General features: G+C 38.6%; 1 protein-coding gene across 2 annotated transcripts in view; it reads left to right on the top strand.

The window, feature by feature from the left end:
* The window catches only part of LOC130929084 (zinc finger protein 585A-like), a 33,407-nt gene extending 19,065 nt beyond the window's left edge, over positions 1-14,342 (top strand). For both annotated transcript variants that reach the window (XM_057856005.1, XM_057856006.1), the window contains exons 3-4: positions 11,398-11,520; positions 11,676-14,342. In XM_057856005.1, coding sequence (XP_057711988.1) covers positions 11,398-11,520; positions 11,676-14,017 — 2,465 coding nt within the window. In that variant the 3' untranslated portion in view covers positions 14,018-14,342. The remainder of the gene's footprint in view (positions 1-11,397; positions 11,521-11,675) is intronic.

The raw sequence follows: 14,342 nt of genomic DNA, 5'->3' as shown, positions 1-14,342 counted from the left end.
TCCTTTCAAATTCAATATACAAACTAACTAAAACTTACAAAGACGAATGTTAGCCTAGGCTAAGCTGGGAGAGCAGCTTCGTTGTGGTTTTATGTCTCACAGCCGCTGAGTGAGAGACAAGCTTGAATGAAGGGGGGAAGAAAAAGAATCGCGTCAAAGATCGCTAATTGAGAAAAGGAGGTCTCACTCCTCACTTTTTTTTTTTAGATGAAACCTTTCCTCAACAATATTTACATTTTAACTAATTTATAAAACTAACTTATACATTTTCAACTAACTTATTAACTTATGAATTCTTTGTTCTTTTTAACACAAAGGCATGGCACCATGTAGACTAGAGTTGACACAGTGGCTGAAAATGGCGAAAATTCACTTGAGCTTCCCCCTTAAAACAAGTCATACAGGATATATTTTTAATTTTATTTAGAAGTCTTTTTACTCTTTATAGCAATTATTTTGTTCTTAGTCTAATATTGAGCAACTTGAGCTGTGGCTGTGGGTATAGTCTAGGTTATATTCATTTTAATTTTATATAAAATGTTATTTTTTGTTTATTTATTTTCACATTATATTCATGTTCTTATTTGCAAATATGTTTTGAAAAAAAATCCTGTTCAATGGAATTTTTTTTTTTTTTTAAACCCATCTCAAAATTTTGGAGCTATAATTGCAATACCGTGATACCGTGAAACCGCGGTATTTTTGTTCACGGTTATCGTACCGTGAAAATCTCATACCGGCAAATGCCTATATGTGATATGACCAGAAGCCCCCCAACTCCCATAGTTATTCACAACAAAAGGCGTGTGTGTGGCTTACCTGTAGTCAATGTCATTAAAAATCCCAGTCGACGCATTTTCAGCAAGATCCTTCGACGGAGCCTGAAGAGAAAGCCATTGTCTGACGTAGCCCCGAAGGCTTAGCAAGTTGACCGCCGTTTCGGCCAAATTCCTGCCCTTTTTCGCCCTTGGACAGATGAGAGATGCATATATATGGAGGTAGATTTGTGTCTTTATTATTCAATCAAAAAAAAAGTTGCTTCAATCAAATAAAAAGTTGCTTCAATCAAAATATATATTTTCAATCGAAGAAAACGTCACTTCAATCAAAAAAATGTGTTTGAATCCAAAAATAAATTTGAAACTCCCAAAAATATATTTGAAAACTATTTTTCTTTGATTGAAAATTTTTTTTTTGGATTTAAGTCAAGTTTTTTTTGATTGAAACACCATTTATGATTGAAGTCATGTAATTTTGCGTTGGGACCACATTTTGGCTAGGACATTTGTGTCTTTATTATTCAATCAAAAATTAAGTTGCTTCAAACAAAAAATATATATTTTCAAGAGAAAAATCACTTCAATCAAAAATTTTAAAAATATTCCATCGCAGAAAAAAAGGTTTGAATGTGAAAAAATATTTGAGACTCAGAAATTCCCATTTGAACACTTTTTCATTTAAACTGTTTTCTTTGATTGAAGCAATCCTTTTTGTGTTTGAACCATATAAGGGGTAGGACATTTGTGTCAAAATCATTCAATCGCGATAAAAGTTGCTTTAATCAAAAAATTATTTTTAATCAAAGAAAAAAATAATTTGCAAAAATATATATTTTTTGAAAATATTTTTTTTAATTTGAAATATATATATATATTTTTATTGAAGTGTCACTTTTTTTGAAAAGCAAAAAGTTTTAAACTCTTTTTCTTTCAAAGTGGAAAAAGTTTTGAACACTTTTTTTTTGAAGTGGAAAAAGTTTTGAAGGCACTTTTTTTCAATTGAATCATTTTGACACAAAGATTCAACTTCAATGCTAGTTCCGGTGTGTTTGAGTGGCAGGTGGCTACGCCAATGATATAAAAGTATGAAGCAAGCATAATGGCCACCAGGGCTCCATCCAGCCATCGGAGTCTGCTGGAGTCTAAGCCGAATATACGGCGCCGGTACGGGGGTGTAACATCGGTTGGCCACTGAATGGGGAATTGCAATTAAAGATGTGATTAACTCAAAAATTTTAAACGTTTGACAGTCCTTACCTAACCTTTACTTTTCGAGGCTGTGGTCATAAAGTTAATATGAGAAATTTGAAACTGTTCGGTGTTGCAACTGTTCAATTTTGCACATCAGATATTTTTTTTAAAGAAAAAGTCTTAGCCAATGTTATTTATTTTTATGTTGTTTTTCAAAATATCTACATTTCAGAATATTATATTTTCTATTTTTGAGCAGAATTCTAGCTTTGTATAGGCTAATGTTCCTATTGTTGAAAGCACAAAAGTGTGTAATAAACAACTAGCACATTTATATTTTGCATTTTGTTTTCTTACTGTACCGAAAATGTACCGAACCGTGACCTCAAAACCGAGGTACGTACCGAACCGAGGTTTTTGCACCCCTAATAAATATATATTTTTTTCTTACTATTTTGCACTGTATATAACCTGTTTTGACCATAGTATGTGTAAAGGTCAAAAACGCCTATAACCATACCTGCTGTTTGTGTTAAATTGTCAAACATAAAACTTTTCAAACTAATTTTTTTCTATTGAATGTTTAGCCTAACAAGTTGAATAAATATTATCAAGCTACAAAACGGTTGGTCGAGCATGTTTGGTTGTCAATAGGACATCAACATTACAAATTTTGAAAAAAGATTTTGGGATTTTTTTTGTCTTTTTGGGTCCAAAATTTGGATTATAATTGGTCAATAAAGAAAACAACAGTTTGAACAGTTCAAAGTGTCCTGAAAAAAGGAACCAACTTGGCCGTTGTGAACAATTTTTTCTTTGAAATATAAATGCAAAATCAAATGCATGCAAATTCGGCCAAAATAGGCTTAGGTGTTAAAGGGCTAAACACTGTAAGCGTTAGCATTGTTACATTGAGACTAATGGGGGGAAAAAAAAGACAAACCTACTTTAGCCTGCTATAAAACATTGGCAGTCTTTTCCAAAACACAAACCTGCGGTCAAAAGGTGACACTTCAAACATGAAAAATCGCATGTTAACATCATTTGCTAATGAAAAAATCGAGAGAGAAAAAAACAAACTATGAGTGACAGTGACACCACAAGCAATGACGAAAAGTAATTTTTTTGCGGAGTGTGAAGCTGTTAGCGGTTTAGCGAATGTACTTCCGGTGTACATTTCAAAACAAAAGCATGCCACGTTCATATAAATACCGATTTCTAGAGTTAATCCCACATACTTCAGAAGTAATACTATAATATGTAAATACTATAATACTACAGAATTTAGACTCTACACTAAGAATAGCTTTCAAATGACACCCTTTTTGAAAAATGATTGCCAATGAATATTATAATTATTATAATACTATTATATATAGTAGTATTCTATGATAATAATGCTAGATTTTTTTTTAAGAATTGTTTTGAATCATGTTGGAAAGGCAAAGTCAGTGTGCTGAATGTTTACATTCCATTGTTTTTCACTAGTTAATGCTATGATCATTTGACCTCATTGTTTATATGTGATTAATTATTGTTATTTACATGTTTATTTGTACTTCAATAAAGAATTTAAGTTTTCCAAAATGTTTCTGTGAATTAATAAGCGTCAACAGAAATTTAATTGCTAAATTAGTAACAAAAAAACCCCCCAAAAAATATTTATATATTTTTTTCTTTCTATTAGCCGACTAATTGTAAAAATAGTTGGCTGACTAATTGGGAGAAAATTTGTCGTTTGGGACAGGCCTACCAGAACATATTTCCTTCACACCCTTGTCACCTTTTTAACCTCTGACCCATTTTCATGCCTGCTGGATCATCCAATTGCTCTCTAGCGAACCGCAGACGGGCCTGGACGTGTACTGGCTTCAGCAGGGGGACACGTCTGGCAGTGCAGGATTTGAGTCCCTGACGGCACATCGTGTTACTGATAGTAGCCTTTGTTACTGTGGTCCCAGCTCTCTGTAGGTCATTCACTAGGTCCCCTCGTGTGGTTCTGGGATTTTTGCTCACCGCTCGTGTTATCATTTTGACGCCACGGGGTGAGATCTTGCATGGAGCCCCAGATCGAAGGAGATTATCAATGATCTTGTATGTCTTCCATTTTCTAAAAATTGATCCCATAGCGGATTTCTTTACACTTAAGCGTTTTACCTATTGCAGATTCAGTCTTCCCAGCCTGGTGCAGATCTACAATTTTGTCTCTGGTGTCCTTCGACAGCTCTTTGGTCTTGGCCATAGTGGAGTTTGGAGTGTGACTGATTGAGGTTGTGGACAGGTGTCTTTTATACCGATAATGAGTTAAAACAGGTGCCATTAATACAGGTAACGCGTAGAGCCTCGTTAGAAGAAGTTAGACCTCTTTGACAGCCAGATATATTGCTTGTAGGTGACCAAATACTTATTTTCCACTCTCGTTTGGAAATAAATTCTTTAAAAATCAAACAATGTGATTTTCTGTTTTTTTTTTCTCCACATTCTGTCTTTCATGCTTGAGGTTTACCCATGTTGACAATTACAGACCTCTCTAATCTTTTCAAGTAGGAGAACTTGCACAATTGGTGGTTGACTAAATACCCTTTTGCCCCACTGTATTAATAGACGAATTACACCCATTTAAACACGATAAATGTTTACTCTTTAAGAAATCACAACTAAAAACAATAGACCATGCCTCTTAAGTATAAGACAATACCCGCACAGAAACACAGAAGAAATAAAATGTCCTTTTCAAGAAAAAAAAAGTAAAATTGCTCAAGCATAACAACTCAAGCATTTAGGCAAATGAAAACGTTTCCCCTCATAGCTTCTGCAATGGTGTTCCATAGGGATGCAACGATACAGTTAAGTCACGGTTCGGTACGATTTTCGATAGGGGGGACACGATTTTCGATCCGATTCATTACATTTAATGTTCTGGAAAAAAAAAACAATTGTTTTTTGCTACCGAGCAAAAATTAAATTACCATTATATAAACATGCATTTTAGTGCATAATATTTATGTGCTTACTTCTTACTGACCTAAAGAAATTGTGTATAAAAGTGCTAAGAACAATCTTTACTGTTTGTAAAGTGAGGCGGCGCACACTGTTGATTCCTACAGCTCTCTTAGCAGCTAGGTTAACTACATGAGCAAAACATCCTATTTGTGGTGCGAAACTATCTGTGTCACGTACTGAATTAACAGTATTTGCAGCATTATCGATAGTCACTGCCTCACTGGTATGGGTTGATTTGGCCTGCTTAATTTCCATTCAGTCTATAATTCATAAGTCATTCGGTTTATAATTCATCGATTAGTATATGGACTACGTCAGCACATCTAGTTTGCCATTTCATGATATCTAGTGTACGCGCACATTAAAAAAGTTAGCAAACGCCACACAAGTCACGTCTGCACAGTGACGTGCGGTGAGGTTCATGGTTGGTGAGGCACTGACTCCTTTAGTGTCAGATTTCCAAATATATAAACCAAAAAGGGTAGCTTATTCAATTGGCTACTGGTTATTTCATATCTCATCAGCATTCTTCACAAAACACACGCACACGGTACATATTATCGATACGTAAAAGTAAGAAAATAACATGCATTTGCGATAATTCATGCAACATAAATGAGAGTAAAGAGTGGTGTACAAAACCACAGAATTCAATTCTGACCTTTAGTGAAATATTCAGTTGTTTTTAAAACTTGTAATTCTGATACTTTAATCAATTTATTACAGATTGCTAAACAAAAAATGTGAAAAGAAAAACAAAGAATATTTTATTTAAGGCCAGAATTTAGTTTTTAAATATTCTATTGTATTTTTCTTAGTCTAAGCTCTTTTTAAAAAATTTTTTTTTTTATAAGATTGAAATGAAAACTGTTTGTGGTCTTGCGCCTGTCCTTCACCACAAAAACCGCCGTTACTTTGGAAGAGCATAGGTTTGGTCTCAACATTCGTAGGGACGATATAACAGCATAACCTGCATGTAGGTACACTTTTTGCTGGGGACGGGACATTGATAAGACCAAACAGATTGGATGAAGGGGGCAAAGGGCCACATTTCTCATGTATATGAACCTAGTTAATTAATAGGCAAAATGATCAATGCAAAATAAATCCTTATCTACTGATAACTTTTATGTGCATTTCAGATGATACACTGTTCGATTCAAACCTTTGTTTTCAAAAAATACTAAAGAAACATTTTGAAAACTTCCTGAATAAATGTCTGGTTTTTATTAGCATAAACATAATGAAAATAATTCACTTAATAATGGTAGGGTCAATTCTATCCTTACAACATATGGAACTATTGAAAGATCTAAATTCTCTATATAACTGAACATTATATCATGCAAAAAAGGTAAGGTTGCTTAAACGTTGGTGGGGACAATTTTAGCATCCTGAAAAGTTGTTAGTGTTATGTCAAACCTACGCCCTTTTTGTAAAAGTCCTCCTTATTTTCCTTTACTTAAAAAAAAATCTCTCCGCCTCAATGGAGAGGATTGCTTCAATTAGATCGCTGTGTTCTATTTGACAAGCCAGAAGTGGATGTGTCCAAATGTCTAGCTAACCTTTCATCTTTCTCAGCAAAACCATGTAATCGTTCTACATATATGCCACGTTTAGAAGAGCTTACACGCTCATCGTTACCATGAAATGTTAACTCCTGTTTAGCTAGGATGCAGGTTGCATTAATGAGGTATTTCAAACTCTTTACCTTAGCGTTCTAGATGCTACCGTTGAGCTTCCGCTGTTCGTCAAAGCCAAATCGATCCTTGAGCTTCCAAAAGTTTTTAAAGCAATCAGGCTTTGAATGTGAGTGGTCGAGCTCTCGTGTTTGCTGAGGCTTCGTGGTAGTTTTTTAATGTCACAATATCTCTTGTTAGTCCAGACATTGGCACAAGTTGAGAAAAAAAGGCAGGGAAAGCAGCAAAGCCGATTTTTTCGAAGGACAGCCACATAGCCAGTCTTTTCGGGTGTACCAGTCCGTTTGAAAAGCGCGAGTTATCTTCTGTCCCCTAGTTTGAAGCAAACCTTTTAGCTCCGGTGTTGTTGATCGCGTCCACTTTTGACGGAAAGTCCAGTTTCACGTACGCCCCCTTTCAGTGCGGCAGAGCACTATCTGCCGCAACCTGTGCCATTTCACTGCGGTTTTATTTCCCATCAGCAAAACTAAATATGTCGCTAACAAAAATTAAACTTTAAGGGTTAAAGACATTAGCCAGACTGTGGAAAATCAGGTCAAATAAACGTATCTGGAAACATTATAATGGCGACATGCAGATGTACGGCAACCAGCACGCTCCAATTCCATGTATCAACCCAGTTTGTTATGGATTGCGCAATCAGAGGTGAGGCTTTACTCGTTGCTGCCGCACCTCTCGTTTCATTTCGTTATTTGAACAGGAAATGGGCAAATTCAGCGATTTTGACTATAAAAAATGTTTGAAATGAGTCATACATAAAGAGCAATGGACAAATATTAATATAAATTTGATGCTATAATTATTTTTTTGTCATGATGACAGGGGAGGCTCTGCCTCACCTGCCTCCTCTGACCGCACGTCACTGCGTCTGCACTACTGCACAACACCAGCATTTGACAATCGACTTTCATAAACAGGACGAGTTTGAAGCACAGCGCTCTTAATTTGCCACTCATTGTTCATCATGTCCATTCAGCTGTCCGTTGTGAAAGCGAGGTTGTTCGTAAGCAGCCAAGTTGGTAACAATGTTTTGGCGGACTTCGTTGTAAATATCCTGAAGCACACGCAACAGTGATGTTGTTTTGTTCATGTGATGCGGGAATGAGAAAGAGACTGTTTACCGAGAGCCACAGGTTGAGGAAGTGTTGTTAGCGCCATGTGTTAATAAAAACAAAAGTTGTCAGCACGTCTTGTGTTTGATATCGTTGCCAGAAAAACACACTTAATAGGACACCTTGCAGCTTCCTTTTTAATACTGTCCTTATAATCATGATCTGCTGCATCATAAATCACTTTGTGACTTTCCACCTCCATGATGAAACGTTCTTCGTCCATGTTCGCTGGTGTTTTAACCGTCAATAAGACACTGGGCTGTCGACTCAAGGCCTGGATCCGCCCATTTTGACGGATGCGTCTCCAGCAAAAATAGATCATTGCCTAAACCATTTGGCGGGCTCCGGCACGCCAGAGATGGTCCGCAGTCAATCCGGAGCACCGACGCGGCCGGTATACGTAGAACAATAGGATACCATGGGAACGGATTGGCTCCGGCGCTATTTATGGCCGGACCTGGAACGAAGATGCATTTTGCGTATTTGTTAACAGGGAATCCAAACATTTAACAGCACGTCTTCCGTACGCGTGCACGCACGTGAGGCGATAAATCGCAGCGGAAAAAATACTGTCTTCATTTTATCGTGCGATAAATGGAATTATTGCATATTGCGACAGGCTTACATTTACTGCGTATTCATATGTTATTATAAACACTAAAATAATTACAAACATACAGTGCCTTGCAAAAGTATTCGGCCCCCTTGAACCTTGCAACCTTTCGCCACATTTCAGGCTTCAAACATAAAGATATAACATTTAAATTTTTTGTCAAGAATCAACAACAAGTGGGACACAGTCGTGAAGTGGAAAAAAAATTATTGGATTATTTAAACTTTTTTAACAAATAAAAAACTGAAAAGTGGGGCGTGCAATATTATTCGGCCCCCTTGCATTAATACTTTGTAGCGCCACCTTTTGCTCCACTTACAGCTGCAAGTCGCTTGGGGTACGTTTCTATCAGTTTTGCACATTGAGAGACTGACATTCTTGCCCATTCTTCCTTGCAAAACAGCTCGAGCTCAGTGAGGTTGGATGGAGAGTGTTTGTGAACAGCAGTCTTCAGCTCTTTCCACAGATTCTCGATTGGATTCAGGTCTGGACTTTGACTTGGCCATTTTAACACCTGGATACATTTATTTTTGAACCATTCCATTGTAGATTTGACTTTATGTTTTGGATCATTGTCCTGTTGGAAGATAAATCTCTGTCCCAGTCTCAGGTCTTGTGCAGATACCAACAGGTTTTCTTCCAGAATGTTCCTGTATTTGGCTGCATCCATCTTCCCGTCAATTTTAACCATCTTCCCTGTCCCTGCTGAAGAAAAGCAGGCCCAAACCATGATGCTGCCACCACCATGTTTGACAGTGGGGATGGTGTGTTCAGGGTGATGAGTTGTGTTGCTTTTACGCCAAACATATCGTTTTGCATTGTGGCCAAAAAGTTCAATTTTGGTTTCATCTGACCAGAGCACCTTCTTCCACATGTTTGGTGTGTCTCCCAGGTGGCTTGTGGCAAACTTTAAACAAGACTTTTTACGGATATCTTTGAGAAATGGCTTTCTTCTTGCCACTCTTCCATAAAGGCCAGATTTGTGCAGTGTACGACTGATTGTTGTCCTATGGACAGACTCTCCCAACTCAGCTGTAGATCTCTGCAGTTCATCCAGAGTGATCATGGGCCTCTTGGCTGCATCTCTGATCAGTTTTCTCCTTGTTTGAGAAGAAAGTTTGGAAGGACGGCTGGGTCTTGGTAGATTTGCAGTGGCCTGATGCTCCTTCCATTTCAATATGATGGCTTGCACACTGCTCCTTGAGATGTTTAAAGCTTGGGAAATCTTTTTGTATCCAAATCCGGCTTTAAACTTCTCCACAACAGTATCTCGGACCTGCCTGGTGTGTTCCTTGTTTTTCATAATGCTCTCTGCACTTTAAACAGAACCCTGAGACTATCACAGAGCAGGTGCATTTATACAAGGACTTGATTACACACAGGTGGATTCCATTTATCATCATCGGTCATTTAGGACAACATTGGCTCATTCAGAGATCCTCACTGAATTTCTGGAGTGAGTTTGCTGCACTGAAAGTAAAGGGGCCGAATAATATTGCACGCCCCACTTTTCAGTTTTTTATTTGTTAAAAAAGTTTAAATTATCCAATAAATGTTGTTCCACTTCACGATTGTGTCCCACTTGCTGTTGATTCTTGACAAAAAAATTAAAGTTCATATCTTTATGTTTGAAGCCTGAAATGTGGCGAAAGGTTGCAAGATTCAAGGGGGCCGAATACTTTTGTAAGGCACTGTATATTTCCGAGGCATAAAAACATAACAGAAAGCATTCGCGAGTGTCTAGACACCAGACTGTAAGTGAATGAGCTTGTGAGCCAAACTGTGACAAAAAGTTTGACATTCATTTTTCAACTTGTTCATAATCACATCAAATAATGACATGTCAAATAGACAAATATAGCTGAAATAACCTAAATATTTTTGGGAATATTCCAATTTAGTCTGTGAAAGAAATTTTATTCATGCTTATAAAACACATAACTGGTGTGATACTTTATTCATTTGTGAGACTGTATCATAGCATAATACATGGCTATATTCGTGTGCTCCAAACATTCCTTTGAACATTCACAATGGGTTTCTGTGGACCCCCTTATCAGATATGACTCACTCTGTACCAGCCGGGACCAGTGCTCAAGGTCCCAGCTCAAAGATTTTTTGTATGGAAAAATACCCAGGTTTGTGAAATGATGAGTTTCGTTTCTTAGTTTCGTTTCACGGTGGGCTTCGGCACAGCCCTTTCAATGATATATACGACTTGCTTGATGGTTCCTCTATGTACCTCTGGGTGGTCACAGCTGCTGGCTGAATCACATTATTCTGTACCCTTGATGTATCATGTTTATATAGTCTTAGAAGCAGGCAATCTTTTGTTGGTCTGATTCATTTCTCATCGAGCTACCGAGTTGACACTTGTCTTGGAATTCAAAATTGAATTTCCCTGACAACTTCATCAACAAAATTATTCTACCCCTTAGGTATGTATAACTTGAGTATTTAGTACAACATCCTTTGCAACAGTAACATCCTTTAGACATGAAGCATAGCCTGACACAAGTTTCTTGCAGTGATCCACATATATCTTGGCCCATTCCTCATAGGAAAAGGGCTCCAGTTCATGAACATTTTTGGGCTTGCGTGCTGCACCTGCCTTCTTCAAGAACCACCAGAGATTTTCAATGGGATTTAAGTATGGTGATTGCAATGGCAACCAAGAAGTGGTAAATATTGAGGTATGCTCAGGATCATTGTCCTGTTGGAAGGTCCAACCTCACCCAAGCCTCAGCTTTGTCAATGACTGTGTGTGTGTTTTTTTTTTTAATCAATAAAAAAAATTGCCACTGCTTGCGCCTGAAGGATGAGGGTGTGTCAATGCACGATGACTAGCAGCCAATCGGTGCATTGTGAATGACAGCCCAGAAAGCATCTCGTACGCACGCGTACATACACACTCGCTCTCTCAGCCAGTCTACCCTCACGTCCTACCAGCTGCATAGATGGTCTATAAAACATATCATTGGTCTTCTTGTGTCTTGCAGGTTTCAGCAAATATCTTGGTCCTGACGCTCAACAGCTTAAGAGAGAAGTACAACTTCCAATCAAAAAGGAGGAGGTAGAGCTGCCATACGTTAAAGAGGAGGACAATATCACCATGTCGAGTGGTGAGCCCAAGCACACATTTTCATCGCACCATCAGATAGAAATGGCGCCTTGTCACACTCCCCTTTCAAAGATGATGGTCATAAGAAATCTCACCGTGACAACAAACTGTGCAAATGCTCTCAAATGATATCTTTTGTCTTCTTGTGTCTTGCAGGATTCAGCAAATATCTTGGTCCTGAGTGGCAGGAGTCTGAGTCTCCTGCCGTTAAAGAGGAATTGGAGCACCTGCAAATGAAACGGGAAGAGCCAGAGCACCCTCAACAGCAAAAGAGAGCAGAACAACTTCCAATCAAAAAGGAGGAGGTAGAGCTGCCATACATTAAAGAGGAGGACAATATCACCATGTTGACTGGTGAGCCCTTGAATAGCGAGGATGGTCCAAGTGAGGCCAGCAGAGGGACGGAGCCTCCAAGCAGCAGCTCAACGGAAGGACGGCAAGCACACATTTTCATTGCGCCATCAGATAGAAATGGCGCCATTTCACACTCACCTTACAAAGATGATGGTCAGAAGACATCTCACTGTGGGAAAACCTTTGCTAATAACTATACTTGTCGTATGCATATGAGCAGCCACACTGGTGAAAAACCCTTTTCCTGCTCAGATTGTGGTAAAAAATTCACTCAGAAGAGAAACTTAAAAGTACACACAAGAACCCACACTGGTGAAAAACCCTTTTCCTGCTCAGATTGTGGTAAAAAATTCTCTGAAAAAGGCGCCTTGAAAAAACACACAAGAACCCACACTGGTGAAAAACCCTTTTCCTGCTCAGATTGTGGTAAAAAGTTCTCTGAAAAAGGCACCTTGAAACAACACGCAAGAACCCATACTGGTGAAAAACCTTTTGTCTGCTCAGTTTGTGGTCAAGGGTTCAGTAGCAAGAGCGACTTAAAGAAACACACAAGAACCCACACTGGTGAAAAACCTTTTTCCTGCTCAGATTGTGGTAAAAAATTCTCTGTAAAAGGCGCCCTAAAAGTACACACAAGAACCCACACTGGTGAAAAACCTTATACTTGCTCAGTTTGTGGTCAAAAATTCAGTCAGAAGAGAAACTTAAAAGTACACACAAGAACCCACACTGGTGAAAAACCTTTTTCCTGCTCAGATTGTGGTAAAGATTTCTCTGTAAAAGGCGCCTTGAAAAAACACACAAGAACCCACACTGGTGAAAAACCCTTTTCCTGCTCAGATTGTGGTAAAAAATTCTCTGAAAAAGACACCTTGAAAAAACACACAAGAACCCACACTGGTGAAAAACCTTTTTCCTGCTCAGTTTGTGGTCAAGGATTCGTTCATAAACAACAATTGCAAAGACACACAAGAACCCACACTTGTGAAAAACCTTTTTCTTGCTCAGATTGTGGTAAAAAATTCTCTGAAAAAGCCACCTTGAAAAATCACACAAGAACCCACACTGGTGAAAAACCTTTTTCCTGCTCAGTTTGTGGTCAAGGATTCACTCGAAGTGACCACTTAACCGTACACACAAGAACCCACACTGGTAAAAAACCCTTTTCCTGCTCAGATTGTGGTAAAAAATTCTCTGTAAAAGGCGCCTTGAAAAACCACACAAGAACCCACACTGGTGAAAAACCCTTTTCCTGCTCAGATTGTGGTAAAAAATTCTCTTTAAAAGGCGCCTTGAAAAACCACACAAGTACCCACACTGGTGAAAAACCTTTTTCCTGCTCAGTTTGTGGTCAAGGATTCACTCGAAGTCACCACTTAACCGTACACACAAGAACCCACACTGGTGAAAAACCGTTTTCCTGCTCAGATTGTGGAAAAAGATTCACTGAGAAGAGCACCTTAGACACACACAAAAGAACTCACACTGGTGAAAAACCCTTTGTCTGCTCAGTTTGTGGTAAAGGATTCGCTCATTTAGACACCTTAAAAAACCACACAAGAACCCACACTGGTGAAAAACCTTTTTCCTGCTCAGATTGTGGTCAAGGATTCGCTCATTTAGACACCTTAAAAAACCACACAAGAACCCACACTGGTGAAAAATCTTTTTCCTGCTCAGTTTGTGTTCAAGGATTCACTCGAAGTCACCACTTAACCGTACACACAAGAACCCACACTGGTGAAAAAACATTTTCATGCTCAGATTGTGGAAAAAGATTCACTGAGAAGAGGGCCTTAAACACACACACAAGAACGCACACTCGTGAAAAACCGTTTTCCTGCTCAGATTGTGGTCAAGAATTCAGTTATCAGAGTGCCTTAAAAGTACACACAAGAACCCACACTGGTGAAAAACCTTTTTCCTGCTCAGTTTGTGGTCAAGGATTCGCTCAAAGTCACCACTTAACCGTACACACAAGAACCCACACTGGTGAAAAACCTTTTTCCTGCTCAGTTTGTGGTCAAGGATTCGCTCAAAGTCACCACTTAACCGTACACACAAGAACCCACACTGGTGAAAAACCGTTTTCCTGCTCAGATTGTGGTCACGTGTGTATTGGTGTGAGAGGCAGTGGCCAATGACTGTTTTGCCTGTCATCCATGCTGCCTTTATCAGATTGTGCACTGCCAGTGGAAGTTCCTCTCTGGCTGGAGACACAGGCCCACATATTTTGTCTCACACATCCAGGCAGTGCTTCTCTGCAGAGTTGGCGCCCCATGCCGGCTCTGTGATTTCGGTCTATGACCACACTGGAATCTCCACAGTCCTCTCCAGGACATAGGTCAGGTAGAAGACGAGTACTTATTTCACTGTCATTTCATAACACATACACAGTAAATGTGTTCCTCATCACAACACAAACTGCAGCAAAGTTGTACCAGGGATAAAAGTGGCTAGAAGTGTCTT

This window comes from Corythoichthys intestinalis, chromosome 13 (assembly GCF_030265065.1).
Source record: "Corythoichthys intestinalis isolate RoL2023-P3 chromosome 13, ASM3026506v1, whole genome shotgun sequence".
Taxonomy (NCBI): Eukaryota; Metazoa; Chordata; class Actinopteri; order Syngnathiformes; family Syngnathidae; genus Corythoichthys; species Corythoichthys intestinalis.
The sequence above is the reverse complement of the archived record's forward strand: the minus strand, read 5'-3'. Positions and strand labels throughout refer to the sequence as shown.